The 16,282-nt window shown below is 58.7% G+C and overlaps 1 protein-coding gene across 1 annotated transcript; it reads left to right on the forward strand.

The window, feature by feature from the left end:
• LOC123344928 (sperm acrosome membrane-associated protein 4-like) lies at window positions 1-5,088 on the forward strand. The gene is made up of 3 exons (XM_044981435.1): window positions 1-55; window positions 1,294-1,407; window positions 4,880-5,088. The coding sequence occupies exons 1-3, from the start codon at window positions 4-6 to the stop codon at window positions 5,086-5,088; spliced, it is 375 nt and encodes a 124-aa protein (XP_044837370.1). The 5' UTR covers window positions 1-3.
• Window positions 5,089-16,282: the final 11,194 nt, after the last annotated feature.

The following is a 16,282-nucleotide window of genomic DNA, read 5'->3' on the forward strand; positions in this document are numbered from 1 at the left end:
ACCATGGGCAAAATTCTCCTCCTGTGTCTGGCCGTTCTGACCTGCGTCGGGATCGGTGAGCCACGAAACCCAGGGGATCTTTGCCCCACCTCTGCTTTCCAGTGTGGGTCGGTAGCTCTCGCGTTGTATTTCTCCATTCCCTTCTTCCTCAAGAGAGCCCCCTTTCGAGTGTAACTCACTTCAACACCAAGCCACTGCGCTAAGGAGAATTTAAAAACTCTATCCTCCTTCCTGATTGGAAGAGTTTAATTCCCAAAACTCAGACCACTGGATGAACAGCAGCCAGAATTAAGGTGATTCTTCCCAATACCCCCTTAACTCTGCCCTCCCTTGTATCAATGGCACTCACAGACCACAGTCAGGGATCGCAGTGGGTCATGTGAGTACAAGTTGTGGCAAGAACTGGTTGAGGTACTCAGTTGTTCTCCCTTCCTATCGACATCTCTCTGGGGGGATCAGAGTTATGTGGGAAATGCCCCCTTAACTCTGCCCTTTCCAGCTTTTCCCACCCTTGAGCTTTGTGGAGTTAAATTCTCCTATTTGTAAGAGAATTTTTGGAAATTAAGCGCCACTGTTCAGTGAATGTGCACGTGATACTGCTACGCCCCTGCCGCCGGAAATCCTGCCTAACAAAGTGAGGGTTGAAGGAAGCGGGGTAACGGGGGCACTGGGGGGTGGCAGACGGAGCTTTAATGGGGACTGTGGGGGAAGGGGAGCAGCGGGGTGGGAATAGAGGGATTATTTTTTGCTGCCCTAAACATGTGGCCTGTTTCCAGACCCCTCTGATAAACAGCGCCAGGCTCTCGCTGCCACGGCTTACCCTCACCTTGACCTGATCCCCCTTCTCAGCCGCCCAGCCCCTGACCCACACCCCATTCCCCCAGCCTCACCTCGACCTGATCCCCCTTCTCAGCCCCCCAGCCCCTGACCCACACCCCATTTACCCACACCCTCACCTCGACCTGATCCCCCTTCTCAGCCCCCCAGACCCTGACCCACACCCCATTTCCCCAGACCCTCACCCCTGACCCCCTTCTCTCAGCCCCCCCAGCCTCAGCCCCATCCCCTGAACCCCTGACCCACCCCTAACCTGACTCATGGCCCCTTATTCCCCCACCTCAACCCCAGCCCCTCAGCCCCTCCTGCCTGGCTCATTCCCTGGGGCTCCCCCCAGGGGGCGCTGTCATGGGGCTGGGACAGGCCCAGCTGCAGACAGGGACCCCCCAGGGATGCAGCCCCCTGTGCCCGGCTGAGGGAGGGTCGGTGGGTCTCACCCCTGCTCTCTGTTCCCAGGAGCGGCCCTGCAGTGCCTGAAATGCGACTTCACCATATTTGACATCCCCTGCCACACCACCACCGTCACCTGCCAGGACAACCAGCTCTGCGCCACCATCCGGGGCCACGCAGGTAACGGCCCTGCCTGCGGCTCCGGGCTCCTGCCCCCTCCCTGGGGCTCCCTCCAGCTCGGTCCCCGTCCCGTTCCCCCTTCTCCAGCCCCGTCGCTCCCGCTCGGTCCCCGTCCCGTTCCCCCTTCTCCAGCCCCGTCGCTCCCGCTCGGTCCCCGTCCCGTTCCCCCTTCTCCGGCTCCGTCGCTCCCGCTCGGTCCCCGTCCCGTTCCCCCTTCTCCGGCTCCGTCGCTCCCTCTCGGTCCCCGTCCCGTTCCCCCTTCTCCGGCTCCGTCGCTCCCGCTCGGTCCCCGTCCCGTTCCCCCTTCTCCGGCCCCGTCGCTCCCGCTCGGTCCCCGTCCCGTTCCCCCTTCTCCAGCCCCGTCGCTCCCGCTCGGTCCCCGTCCCGTTCCCCCTTCTCCGTCTCCGTCGCTCCCTCTCGGTCCCCGTCCCGTTCCCCCTTCTCCGTCTCCGTCGCTCCCTCTCGGTCCCCGTCCCGTTCCCCCTTCCCCGGCTCCGTCGCGCCCTCTCGGTCCCCGTCCCGTTCCCCCTTCTCCGGCTCCCTCGCTCCCGCTCGGTCCCCGTCCCGTTCCCCCTTCTCCGGCTCCGTCGCGCCCTCTCGGTCCCCGTCCCGTTCCCCCTTCTCCGGCGCCGTCGCTCCCTCTCGGTCCCCGTCCCGTTCCCCCTTCTCCGGCTCCGTCGCTCCCGCTCGGTCCCCGTCCCGTTCCCCCTTCTCCGGCTCCGTCGCGCCCTCTCGGTCCCCGTCCCGTTCCCCCTTCTCCGGCCCCCTCGCTCCCTCTCGGTCCCCGTCCCGTTCCCCCTTCTCCGGCTCCGTCGCGCCCTCTCGGTCCCCGTCCCGTTCCCCCTTCTCCGGCTCCGTCGCTCCCGCTCGGTCCCCGTCCCGTTCCCCCTTCTCCGGCTCCGTCGCGCCCTCTCGGTCCCCGTCCCGTTCCCCCTTCTCTGGCTCCGTCGCGCCCTCTCGGTCCCCGTCCCGTTCCCCCTTCTCTGGCACCGTCGCTCCCTCTCGGTCCCCGTCCCGTTCCCCCTTCTCTGGCTCCGTCGCGCCCTCTCGGTCCCCGTCCCGTTCCCCCTTCTCCGGCCCCCTCGCTCCCTCTCGGTCCCCGTCCCGTTCCCCCTTCTCCGGCCCCCGCGCTCCCTCTCGGTCCCCGTCCCGTTCCCCCTTCTCCGGCTCCGTCGCGCCCTCTCGGTCCCCGTCCCGTTCCCCCTTCTCCGGCCCCCTCGCTCCCTCTCGGTCCCCGTCCCGTTCCCTCTTCTCCGGCTCCGTCGCGCCCTCTCGGTCCCCGTCCCGTTCCCCCTTCTCCGTCACCGTCGCTCCCGCTCGGTCCCCGTCCCGTTCCCCCTTCTCCGGCTCCGTCGCTCCCGCTCGGTCCCCGTCCCGTTCCCCCTTCTCCGGCTCCGTCGCTCCCTCTCGGTCCCCGTCCCGTTCCCCCTTCTCCGGCTCCGTCGCGCCCTCTCGGTCCCCGTCCCGTTCCCCCTTCTCCGGCCCCCCCACTCCCTCTCGGTCCCCGTCCCGTTCCCCCTTCTCCGGCCCCCTCGCTCCCAGTCGGTCCCCGTCCCTTTCCCCCTTCTCCGGCTCCGTCGCGCCCCCACGGTCCCCGTCCCGTTCCCCCTTCTCCGGCCCCGTCGCTCCCGCTCGGTCCCCGTCCCGTTCCCCCTTCTCCGGCGCCGTCGCTCCCGCTCGGTCCCCGTCCCGTTCCCCCTTCTCCGGCCCCGTCGCTCCCGCTCGGTCCCCGTCCCGTTCCCCCTTCTCCGGCTCCGTCGCGCCCTCTCGGTCCCCGTCCCGTTCCCCCTTCTCCGGCCCCCTTGCTCCCTCTCGGTCCCCGTCCCGTTCCCTCTTCTCCGGCTCCGTCGCGCCCTCTCGGTCCCCGTCCCGTTCCCCCTTCTCCGGCTCCGTCGCTCCCTCTCGGTCCCCGTCCCGTTCCCCCTTCTCCGGCTCCGTCGCGCCCTCTCGGTCCCCGTCCCGTTCCCCCTTCTCCGGCCCCCTCACTCCCGCTCGGTCCCCGTCCCGTTCCCCCATCTCCGGCTCCGTCCCGCCCTCTCGGTCCCCGTCCCATCCCCCCGTCTCCGGCGCCGTCGCGCCCTCTCGGTCCCCGTCCCGTTCCCCCTTCTCCGGCCCCGTCGCTCCCGCTCGGTCCCCGTCCCGTTCCCCCTTCTCCGGCTCCGTCGCTCCCGCTCGGTCCCCGTCCCGTTCCCCCTTCTCCGGCTCCGTCGCTCCCTCTCGGTCCCCGTCCCGTTCCCCCTTCTCCGGCTCCGTCGCGCCCTCTCGGTCCCCGTCCCGTTCCCCCTTCTCCGGCCCCGTCGCGCCCTCTCGGTCCCCGTCCCGTTCCCCCTTCTCCGGCCCCGTCGCTCCCTCTCGGTCCCCGTCCCGTTCCCCCTTCTCCGGCTCCGTCGCGCCCTCTCGGTCCCCGTCCCGTTCCCCCTTCTCCGGCTCCGTCGCTCCCTCTCGGTCCCCGTCCCGTTCCCCCTTCTCCGGCCCCGTCGCTCCCGCTCGGTCCCCGTCCCCTTCCCCCTTCTCCGGCTCCGTCGCTCCCTCTCGGTCCCCGTCCCGTTCCCCCTTCTCCGGCTCCGTCGCTCCCGCTCGGTCCCCGTCCCCTTCCCCCTTCTCCGGCTCCGTCGCTCCCTCTCGGTCCCTGTCCCGTTCCCACTTCTCCAGCTCCGTCGCCTTCCCCCTCCCTGGGGCTCCCTCCCGCTCGGTCCCTGTCCCGTTCCCCCTTCTCCAGCTCCATTGCTCCCTCTCGGTCCCTGTCCCGTTCCCCCTTCTCCGGCTCCGTCGCTCCCGCTCGGTCCCTGTCCAGTTCCCCCTTCTCCGGCTCCGTTGCTCCCTCTCAGTCCCTGTCCCCTTCCCTCCTTCTCTGGCTCCGTCCCATTCCCCCTTCTCCGGCTCCATCACCTTCCCCCTTCCTGGGGCTCCCTCCCGCTCGGTCCCCGTCCCATTCCCTCCTTCTCCAGCTCCGTCGCCTTCCCCCTCCCTGGGACTCCCTCCCGCTCAGTCCCCGTCCCGTTCCCTCCTTCTCCGGCTCCGTCGCTCCCTCTCGGTCCCTGTCCCATTCCCCTTTCTCCGGCTCCATCACCTTCCCCCTTCCTGGGGCTCCCTCCCACTTGGTCCCCGTCCCGTTCCCTCCTTCTCCAGCTCCGTCGCCTTCCCCCTCCCTGGGGCTCCCTCCCGCTCGGTCCCCGTTCTGTTCCTCCTTTTCCGTCTCCATCGCTCTCTGTCGGTCCCTGTCCCCTTCCCTCCTTCTCCAGCTCCATCCCCTTCCCCCCTTCTCTGGCTCCATCGCTCTCTCTCAGTCCCCATCCCCTTCCCTCCTTTTCCGGCTCCGTCACTCTCTCTTGGTCCCCGTCCCCTTCCCCCATTCTCTGGCTCTGTCCCCCTCGCCCGGTCCCCATCCCCTTCCCCCCTTCTCCAGCTCCGTCGCTCTCTCTTGGGCCCAGTCTCCTTCTCCCATTCCCTCTCTCTCGCTCTCTGCCCCCAGCCGGCCACAAGCTGATCATGAAGAAGAACTGCGTTGACAAGGGGAAATGCCACACCAACGACAACTCGACCTTCGCCGGCATCACCTACAGCACCTCCTACGAGTGCTGCGAGGGCGAATTCTGCAGCTCGGTCGAGGGCGCCGGGGCCCAGCTCTCCCTGGCCGCAGGGCTGGCCATGCTGGGGGCCTGGCTCGGCCGGGGCCTCTAATCCCTGCTCCGCAAACCAGGAGGGAAGAGGAAATCATTTCTGCGAGAGGACAAAAAAAATCGATCTAGCCATTGCCTTTAAATAGCTCCTCCCCCTTGCTTCTTAAAGGGGCGCTTGGTGACCAGAGTCCAGCTCGGATTGCTTTGCCTTTTTTTGGTCATCATAAATTGTTATAACCCAGGGATGAGGCGGCGGGAAAGGCCCTGACGGATGGGGAAGGGGTGGGGTCTGTCTGGAGAAGGGTGGGTGGATTTCTTGTTTCACTCCAGTATAAAGAGTGCTGAACTGGAGTCACTCCAGATTGACACTGGGGTTACTGAGATCAGAATCCAGCCCTGGCTTCACTGACTGCATTGTGTTTGCCTCCTGCCCCCTACGGGCTGGCGGTGTGAGTGGCAGGTGTGCATGCGTGTTTTCCCGCTGCCCCCTGCTGGCTGGAATTAAACCTGCTGGTCTGTGTACCATAAACCCGATACTGCTAACAGCTTAAGGAGATCACTACCTCGTTCGGTTTATACCTGGGGGTTGCCTCTCTGAACTCCCCACCAGCACAGCGTGTGTGTGTCAAAATTATAAATCCGGCCGCGTGCCGGTTTGCTTTCCCAGCCCCGCTCTAAGGAACAGGCTGGAATCCACTTTGCTCAGCGTGGAAACGGGCTGGCTCAGAGGGAGAGCCAGGGCCAGATTAACACAGGGGCTTTAGAGGCGGCAGCCCAGGACCTTGGGCTAAGGGGGTGCCCGGCACAGCCGGGCTCCAGCAGGCTGCCTGAGTGTCGTGGCCCCACGCCGCTCCCGGAAGTGGCCGGCTGCTGGAACTGGCCAATGGGAGCTGCAGGGGTGGCGCCTGCGGGCGTGGGCAGCGCACGGAGACACGCTGTCCCTCTCCCGTGCCGAGACGTGCCAGCAGCCGGAGCCTGCACCTTGCACCTCCCCCTGCCCCCCAACCCCCTGCCCCAGGTCAGAATCCCCCTCCTGCACCCAAGCTCCCTCCCAGAGCCCGCACCTCCTCCTGCCCCCCAACCCCCTGCCCCAGCCTGGAGCCCCGTCCTGCACCCAAACTCCCTTCCAGAGCCTGCACCCCCTCCTGCCCCCCAACCCCCTGCCCCAGCCTGGAGCCCCGTCCTGCACCCAAACTCCCTCCCAGAGCCTGCACCCCCTCCTGCCCCCAACCCCCTGCCCCAGCCTGGAGCTCCTCCTGCACCCAAACTCCTCCCCAGAGCCCGCACCCCACCCTGCACCCGAACCCCCTGCCCCAGCCTGGAGCCCCTCCTGCACCCAAACTCCTCCCCAGAGCCCGCACCCCACCCTGCACCCCAACCCCCTGCCCCAGCCTGGAGCCCCTCCTGCACCCAGACTCCTTCCCAGAGCCCGCACCCCCTCCTGCCCCCCAACCCCCTGCCCCAGCCTGGAGCCCTGTCCTGCACCCAAACTCCCTTCCAGAGCCTGCACCCCCTCCTGCCCCCCAACCCCCTGCCCCAGCCTGGAGCCCTGTCCTGCACCCAAACTCCCTTCCAGAGCCTGCACCCCCTCCTGCCCCCCAACCCCCTGCCCCAGGTCAGAATCCCCCTCCTGCAACCAAGCTCCCTCCCAGAGCCCGCACCCCCTCCTGCCCCCCAACCCCCTGCCCCAGCCTGGAGCCCCTCCTGCACCCAAACTCCTCCCCAGAGCCCGCCCCCCCCCCGGCCCCCCACCCCCTGCCCCAGCCTGGAGCCCTGTCCTGCACCCAAACTCCTTCCCAGAGCCCGCACCCCCTCCTGCCCCCCAACCCCCTGCCCCAGCCTGGAGCCCTGTCCTGCACCCAAACTCCCTTCCAGAGCCTGCACCCCCTCCTGCCCCCCAACCCCCTGCCCCAGGTCAGAATCCCCCTCCTGCACCCAAGCTCCCTCCCAGAGCCTGCACCCCACCCTGCACCCCAACCCCCTGCCCCAGCCCCCTCCTGCACCCAAACTCCCTCCCAGAAAGAAACGAAGATAACGCTGTTCTGAGATAAGACGTGGGCTATTTTGAATTAACGTAACTGGATTCTACATGTTTTAAGGCTGAAATGTAACCCCAGAACGGCTGATGTTAATTAAAAGGCAAGTTGAGCAGCGTTAGGAGCCTCGATGCCCCGACTGTGATCATTTCGTTTTAAATTAGGAAAGAGATGTGACTACAGGGGGGGCCCCACAACATCTAATCGCCCTGGGCCCACAGGAGAGTTAATCTGACCCTGGGGAGAGCGCTGAGCCGGGCAGCGCGCAGCGGGAAGGCACCGGGTTGACACAACGAGCTTGTGTCCATCCTTGGGTCTGTCTCACTGCAGCTAGTGTTGGGCTAGCGGCCGTACCAGTGCATAACAGAAACGGTGTCTCTAACTCATGTTCAATAACATGATTGAATCTCTTTACAAACTCAAGGTAAAACTTGATTAGAACAACAGTGGATTGGATCTGCTGTTGCAGCAGGATTCCTGTATGGCTCATGGGATCTTGCCAAGAGCTAAAGAAAACAGCTACTTTATCCACACAAGCTCTGGCAAACATTCGGAACCCAATTAATATCGAGACAATGTTGTCCTTGGTACAGGAATCTTGGCACTTAGCCGTGAAAGCAAGATGGTCGTGTGCCTCAGTTTCCCTTTTCCATACAGCGCAATCAGGTCTGGAACGTCCTTTCCCCTGTGAAAAGTCCCAGTACTCGTTACAGGCACTAACTGTGAAACCTCAGCATGACAAGGCTTTTTAACAGCAAGTGGGCCCTTATGGATCACCCTCAGCATGTTTAAGGGATTTGCCAGAAGATTAGGCCCGTTGTACATTTTTACAGTTCTTGGTAATAGCAACACATTAGTCACAAAAACCGTCATTAGCAATAACAACAAATTCATTGCAAGGGTCTAGTTACAATCATGTTTGTCATGTCGCACCTTTGGCCCAATACCACTGGGGTTTTGGCCTTTTTGGGGTTACCCTGTGGCTTCCCTTTGCAAGATTAAATTCTCTCTTTCCTCCTTGTTCTGAAGGATCGAACCCTGATTCCTCTTGCTTAACAGAATTCACTGGCTGGGGGGTGGGGGTGGGGCTCTCTGTGCTAACAGCTATTAGCAAAAAGAACAGGAGTATTTGTGGCAAGTCTTTCCTCCCCCCGTCAGCCAGGTAATTTGCATCAACACAGACACTAGCTTTTAGATTTTCAGCTGCTACCAATTCCAAGGCTGGACTCTGTCTCACAGAGATACCCACAAATCCAGAGGGCCTGAGGGTGAGCGTTTGCTGGCTCTCTCCTGCATCCTCAAGCCTTCAGCCATAAAACTGTTCTGCTCTGAGACACCAGTAACCCAATCCTGAAGCACAGATGCTCACTCCCAGAATCAGCCTGGAGACATTCCTGTCCCAACACCACTGTCTCCCCACAAGCTGGCCAAACCCAGCCAGATCACAGGGCTGTGTGAATCCCTTAACAGCTTCTCCTCCATCCGAGACCTTCCCAGAGCTCCCCACACTGGATCTTGCAGAAGGAAAGTCAGTGGATCCATTCACAGCAGAACATTTCTGGCTGTTAGGAACTGAAACTTCCTTGGTTAAATCACTTCCACGCCCGTCAGCTACAGCAAACTGCTTGGCCAGGTTACCATGAGGGTCCCTTTCCCCAGGAGCTTCTCTAAGTAACATCCCCCCCCCCCCGAAGTTCTGCCCTTACCCGCTTCACCCAGGGCTTGCTCGAAAGGAACACGTCCCTGAGCCACAGGCCCCCGGCTCGGGAGCTCACTTCCCTGCTCCCAGCACACGGGGGGGGGGGAGGGGGAGCTCCCTCCCTAGGCAAGTCAATACCCCTGACAGACACAGGTGCCAACCCGCCCCCCGCTCCAGCTCACCCCCACCTCCGCCTCCTCCGCGAGCGCCGCTGCATCCCGCTTCTCCCCCCTCCGCAGAACAGCTGATTCGCGAGGTGGGGGAGGAGGGGAACGCGGTGCGCTAGGGGACGAGGTGGGGCTGGGGTGGGGATTTGGGGAAGGGATCCAATAGGGGCAAGGAGGGGGTGGAGCTGGGGTGGGGACTTTGGGGATGGGGTTGGAATGGGGGTGGAGTCAGGGCAGGGCCAGGGGCGGGGGTGGGGCACGGGCACCCACGGGTGCCGGAGACAGTTGGCGCGTGGGCCTAACAGACACAGGCACGTTCCCTTCACCGTCCCAGTTCTCCAGCCAGGGAGCAGGTAAGGGACAGGGACACTCCTCGTCCACCAGCCTGGCCTCCCACACTGCTGACTAGACAAAGCCATCGGCTGCCACGGCTGCCTGGGCTCCCCCAAAATCTCCTTGTCCCAGCCCACAGGGCTGGTTATAGACAAATCCTGGGAGAGTCGGGCAGCTTCCTTACCAGGTAAACCGCTGTTCTCCGCACTGCACTGAACTACCACCAGCAAATCACCGCCCCCCGTTTCCAAGCTGGACCAGCCACCGATCCATCACCCATCACCCATCTCCCCTCTCCTCCCTCAGCCAGGGCTGTACCCGGACCAGCCGCTTCCGTCGGCTCCGGAGAAACGTTTTCCTGACCCATGAGCTCTTCCTGTGCTTGATCTAATTCCAGCTTCACCTCTGAGACATTGGACAGACATTCAGACACTTCATCCCCAGCCAAACAGCTCTTCTGCTCAGAACCCTCCCCAGGCAAATCATGGCCCATAACAGACCCAGGTTTCAGATCACTCCTGTCCTGTGACCAGCTACCTCGACTGAACGGAGCTCGACCATCTTCCCCAAGCAAAAGATCCTCAGGCAACAACTTCCTTACCCAGCTGTCACATCCTGCCGAGCCCCCTTCCATTCGAGGTGGAGTCTGGCCGAAGGCGCCCGTGCAGTAAACTCACAGGGAACTACAACGTTCACCCTCGGATTGGTAAATAATCGTCCTCTTTGACCAGATCTGCTGTCACAAGAGTGATGGGAGAAGCCATCACTTGCCCTAAACAGCTTTTCCCATTGACTTTCACACACTGTCTGAATTTTCCATGGCCAGTCCCGTACAGCGCACGGGCACAACGTGTGGGGTCACCGTCTGCTGCACTCACAGAACGGCACTGACATGCAGGGGGCCGTGCTGGGTACGTTTGGTGACACCCAGACAACTGCTCAGAGTTACACAACGTGCCAACCTTGTTACAAACTGGCCTGCCCAGAGGACACAGTTTCTGCTGTTCTCCCCTTGCTTTTTCGACATGGAGCTGAAGCCTGGCTGTCTCCTGTTGCACCTGGCGAGCCCCCTCCTCAGCGGCCAGCAGCACCAGACACTCCCCAGGAGCCGTTTCCTCTTGTATAGCAGCTTCTCCTCCCAGCTCCGCCATCTTCTGCTTTCCCAGCCACCGAAGATCTGCTAGTTTCTGTTCATGCTCAAGCTGCAGTTTGCTTGCTGCCTTTTGCATTCGAATCGCTTCTGTGGCCTCAGGTAGGGGCTGTGCTCCTGCCTCCTGGTCACTGGCCATTAACAGCTCTCTCAGTTCTTGAGCTGTAGCTTTCTAAAGCTTATCCCCTGTTCTGAACACAAATCTGCCAGGGCTTTTTTTTTTTGTCAAGGCTTCATATGCTCTTTGCTCATCCATTGCAACTGCTCTTTAACCAACCACACTCTCAATACCAAAATTCCAATGTGGATAGCGTGAGGTTCTGACCCAAAGCTTAATTGACCTGGTTCTGTGGATCCTAGCACGACTACACCACTGTGACGGTGCTGCCCATGGGAGCCAGCTGAGGTCACTCAATCAGGGTGAACTGCAAACAGAATGGGGCAGACAAACCCCAGACACTGGTGGATCTTCCAATACTTAGGTCTTGGCTACACTTGCAAGTTGCAGCGCTGGTAGAGGCTTTCCAGCGCTGCAATTAGTAACCGTCCACACCTGCAAGGCACATCCAGCGCTGCAACTCCCTGGCTGCAGCGCTGGCTGTACACCTGGCCAGGTTGGGGTGTAGCGATTGCAGCGCTGGTGATCCAGCGCTGCTCATCAAGTGTGGACACACACCAGCGCTTTTATTGGCCTCCAGGGAATAAGGAGATATCCCAGAAAGCTTTTAACTAAATTACTCTCTTTGTTTTGTTATGCAGCCTTTCTTTGTTTTGTTGTGAACTCCGATCGGAGCTCCGTTGAACTGCTTATCTAAAAAACAAACACTGATCACAGCAAACAGGAGCTATCTGTACCTGGCTGTGAACGATCAAATGAGAGGCAGGGAGTGAATGTTTGCTTGACAGAGAAACAGCGTTGGAGGCAGGCTGTTTGCAATTAAGACCAAGGGTTCGTGAACATTTTGTGATTTTTCAATCCAGGAAGCTAAACTGTTGGCTCCAAAAATCCACTCTCTCTCTCTTCCCTGCTCCCTGTCACAGTACACCACAGGGAGTGAGTGAAACAGCGGGGAGTCCGTGTTGGAGGCAGGCTGTTTGCAATTAAGAGTTAAGACTAAGGGCTCGCGAACATTTTGTGATTTTTCAATCCAGGAAACTAACACACAGTGTTGGCTCCAAAAATCCACTCTCTCTCTCTTCCCCGCTCCCTGTCACAGTACACCACCCTCCACCCCCCTCTTTTGAAAAGCACGTTGTTGCCACTTGAATGCTGGGATAGCTGCCCATAATGCAGCACTCCCAACAGCGCTGCAAATGTTGCAAATGTGGCCACACACCAGCGCTGGTAGCTGTGAGTGTGGCCACACACCAGCGCTGGCCCTGCACAGCTGGATGACCAGCGCTGCAAACCGTAAGTGTAGCCAAGCCCTTACTTAGATTTACCAACCAGCACAAACCAGCTTCTGTATCACCTCACTGGTTACTCAGAAATCCAAATACTGCAGATCCCTTTAAGTGCCCAGCCTCAGGCCTCGGTTATGCTAAGTTGATTGTGATTCAGGCCTTAGGCCTGCAGGACATTACGTAACAGCCTGATAGCTACCTCTATCTTATCTCTATAACCCACTGCCAGCTTACCGAAGGGGTGGAGAAAATGCCTTGGAGCTCACCCCATTTAATTGAGCACAAAAGGAAAATCAAAAGGCAACTTGATTAATGTATAAGTAACCTTCACGGGGAGAAAATACCCAGTACGAAAATCTTCTTTAATATCCTGAACAAAGGCCGATTAAGAACCAATGGCTGGAAGGTTAAAGCCGGACAAATGCCAAGGAGAAACAAGGCACACATTTTTAACATCAGTCCGGATCGGTTGCCTTTCTGGAGGACACACATTTGTGAACCACAAGTTCTTGAGCTCAATACAGGGGTGTCTGGGTATTTAGGGGCCTGCATTATGCAGGAGGTCAGAGTAGATGATCGACCAGCCGGAAACTTTACGAAGCTCTGGAAATCCCGTGGGATCTCACTGTGGAGCCAGTGAAGCTCTGGCAAGGCAGCTTTCAAATAATTGATCTAAACCAAGGGGAAATGCAACCTCTGAAAGGAGGTCTCACGGCTTCGTATTCCTGGTAACCCGGGGCTGGATGGAAGAAGCTGGTCCGAAGCGCCACAGGGATCTGGTCACAACTCTGAGCTCAGTGGCTTCTGGGGTTCTCCTCGGAGACTTCAGGGTTGTTATACCCCGTCGGACACTGCTGCCCTCTGCTTGCTATCCGACACTTGGCACTTAGTGCTCTCTGGTTTCTCTGGTGCTCCAGACAAAGGCCAGGAGATGGCAGTGGCGTACCAGAAATACTCCTGATTCAGGGAGACAAGGTGGGAGAGTTAGTTTATTTTACTCGGATCAGGGTGAAAGAGACAAACTTGCCGAGCTCTTTTTCAGATGTGATTCTCTCATGGGAGGATTTTTCAGTTTCAGTTTCATCCTTTGCCATTCATCGCGCGTCTGTATCAACCCGCACAACTAACAAGAATTCGCTCCTTGGAATACTCCAAAGCTGGGTGCTTCTACCTTTCCATATTTCCTTCCTCCTGGTGCCATGCAGTTTGTCTCAATGCCAGTGCGCAATCACCGTTCGGTAGCCAATTAGTTCAATTTATCCTTCATTTATTGTGTGATGTTACGATTAACTAACGTGCTATGTCCTATATACACATTGTTTGCTAAATAGGGTTAAGTTGTAGGTTCTGGAAGTATAAGATTGATCAGTTGTCAGAAGGGATAATTCTGTATTAAGTATCTAGGTAAGTAGGGTTGAAACACAAGGCCTGCAGGCTGTAAAATTGTAGCTCAGCCATAGCAGGCCTTAGTCTCAGAGCTAAGAAATGCTGACGTAAGTAAGTGACCGAACAATAACCTGATGCCATAAGATTACGGGGAAAAGATGTACCAATGGGTACATGCCCGGATGGGCAGGGATGGTGTCCCTAGCCTCTGTTTGCCAGGGGATGGATCCAGTTCCCTACGGCAAAACTCCAGCAGGAACCATCCCTCCACTGGCTGCCCTCGGCCCCGAAGAATATCGCTAAGGATGTGAGGATGATTATAGGTGTAACGTGTGCATAGGTCAGTCTAGGATTTCTATGGGCTTCGATAATCATAACGATAACTGTAACTTTCATAAAAGTTGTACAACAAACTAGACGTTGTGCTTGTGAATGTCTGTGTGGTCACTCCCCTTGGTCTCTGTGTGTTCCTAGAGACGCCACATCTGCAGCAAGTGGCGGACGTGACTTTCACTTGCTTGAGCTTGAAACTACAGCCCCCAGAGCCGAACCCCCGGGGGTGTCAGACCACATTACACAACTCACTGGAAATAAAATAAAAGGCGACAGTTCAAAAAGAAAAACTTCTAGTTCCTCTAAATCGGGTCAGTATTTTTTACAAACATTTCTTTGATTTCATTTTGTAGTTGGGGGTGGCATCAGTTAATCCCCTTTATGAATCCTCCCGTTTTCGTTGGCTCAAAGAGCAGGCCATTCCTAACAGGGTTTAAGCGGCAATCGTCCAGTCTCGTCCGTGCAATCTAGTGTCGCTGTGCACTGGACTCTCAGGATACAACCTGCTGCCGCCTCCTTTTTGACAGTCAACAGTATTTGTATCGCTGGCCAGGTGACCAGAAGATAAGAAGGTTCTTGTCCCAGAAGCAGACGACCCAGAGCTAAAACCCATGAGTTCAGTATTGTGCAGGGGCCCCTGGGGTGGATGACAAGGACACGCACACTGAGGACAAAGTGCAGCCTCAGAGAGCTGTATTAAACCAAGGAATAAAGCCAGAAAAGCGCCAAGCCCCATACAAAGATAGGAATAGGACAGCTGCGGGGATAGGTGGCACCATTCCTTGCATAAGCTCTTGGACCTGCGTTCTCACACCCTCCCTGGAGGCCCTGGTGGTACGCGACGAAGGCCCAGCCCTGTCTCTGGTGAGCCCAGAGAGTCCGACGGGCCAGGTTCCTCCATGCCCAAGGCTGATGGCAGAGAACAGTGGAGCCGAAAGGTCAAGTGGTGGGAAGGGATCTTCCAAGCTAAGCTCACCGCAATGGGAGAATCTCCGCTCGACACGGCGGTTTGCCCTGCAGCAGGGCTGGAGCACCATCATGAATGTTCGTGCTAATGCTCGGCCTTCCGTGCCCAGATCTAACTTCCTCCCCCACATAATACTGGGGTGCCCCAGTCCTATAGGTTAGCCGATTAATGCCATTTTAGCTCTGAGACCGTTGGTGCCTGGGGGTGGCGTGGGACGCTGAGAACACTCAGTCAGGACAAACATCAAAGAATGGGGCAGAGACCCCCCAAAACTGATGGTTTTAGTCTAATAATTAGATTCACTTAGCCAGCAACAAAACAGCTTCTACAACACCTTCCTGGTTACAGAGACGCCCAAACCACAGCTCCCTTACAGCACCCCCGCCTGGGGCTTTGTCACGGGGCAAGTTAACCCCCTTCACCCTGGGGTGGGGCAAGGGCGTGGTAGCCCTGTGGCTTAGTCAATATGGCCGCCCTCAGCCTCAGGGCCACGCGGCCCCGTGACTGGAGTCAGTAGGACTCCCCTTGGCTACAGTGAAGCGCAGACCAATGGCCGGAGTCCATAGGAGGGGTCTGGGTGGGCTGCCCCCCAAAGAGGGCGGCTGGGGTAGGGGGACCCGGGCCCTCCCTGTTCCACTGGGTCCCATGGGTTTGCCACCCAGTGGGCGGGGAATCCCCCCGAAACACACCGAAGTTGCAGGGACACTGGCTAGTTCCTCCCTGAGCTACTTCCTACCATGACTCCTGCAGCTGAAGACTAGGCATCATCTTGGAGCCTCCAGGCCCCTCGGGCGGCGCTGCTCCCAGACACTGCAATCTCCCTGGGGCGTCCGCAGGTACCTGAGCACCTGTCTGGGTCCTGGCGTCTCCTGCTCCCACAGTCTGGGGTCCTGGCTGCTCCCAGGCTGGAGCTGGTGTGGTGCGTCCTTCCCCCTCGGTGGTCAGCCCAGACTGAGCTGAGCTGCTCCCTTTTATACTGCAGCCGCAGTCGGAGCATGCCCAGCAGGGGTGAGGGGGCGGGGCTTCCGCTGCCAAGAGTGCAGGCTTAACCCCTTCCTCTCCAGTGTGGGGCAAGTGCACCCCATCACAGGCTCCCACTCAGACAGCCAAGGCAAATATGGTGAGGATTACTGAAACTCTTGTTCATCACATATGAAGGTCTACCAGTCTCAAGGGATCGGACACATCACCCACCAGGTCAATGAATATTTCAGATCTCACCCAAATATGCGTTTACAGCCAATTCTTATTAACCAAACTAAAGTTTATTGAAAAAAGAAATGAAAGAGCGTATTGGGGTTAAAAGATTGTTATACCTACAGATATGACTAGCGTTCTTAGGGCAGGTTCATAGTAGAGATGGTGGGGTGCTGGCTTGCAAAAAACTTCTTCCCAGAATCAGTTCATTGGGTTATAATCCAATTAGACAGTCCCTATAGAGAGTTTGTTCAAATTCTTCCACGAGCAGCAGCAGAGTGATCCAGACTGGAGCTGGACACCTCAGTCTTGTGACTCAAGCTTTCCCCGACCAAGTTTAAGCAGATCTGAGATGTCAGGATGGGGCCAAGTTCTTTTATAAATCTCTGGCCGGCTATGGATAGCCCCTTGACAGCAGCTATTCCTTGGGTGAAGAATAGGTAACCTACATTGCGGCTTTGCAGTAAAACCTCCTATTGCCTATGTATACAAAGGTCATTGCATTCATCAGCGTAAGGTAATTCTCCATTGAGCCATTCGTAGTTCACTACAGACTTCAAAGAGAAATAGAGACAATGGTATT

Source organism: Mauremys mutica, chromosome 12 (assembly GCF_020497125.1).
Source record: "Mauremys mutica isolate MM-2020 ecotype Southern chromosome 12, ASM2049712v1, whole genome shotgun sequence".
NCBI classification, from domain to species: domain Eukaryota; kingdom Metazoa; phylum Chordata; order Testudines; family Geoemydidae; genus Mauremys; species Mauremys mutica.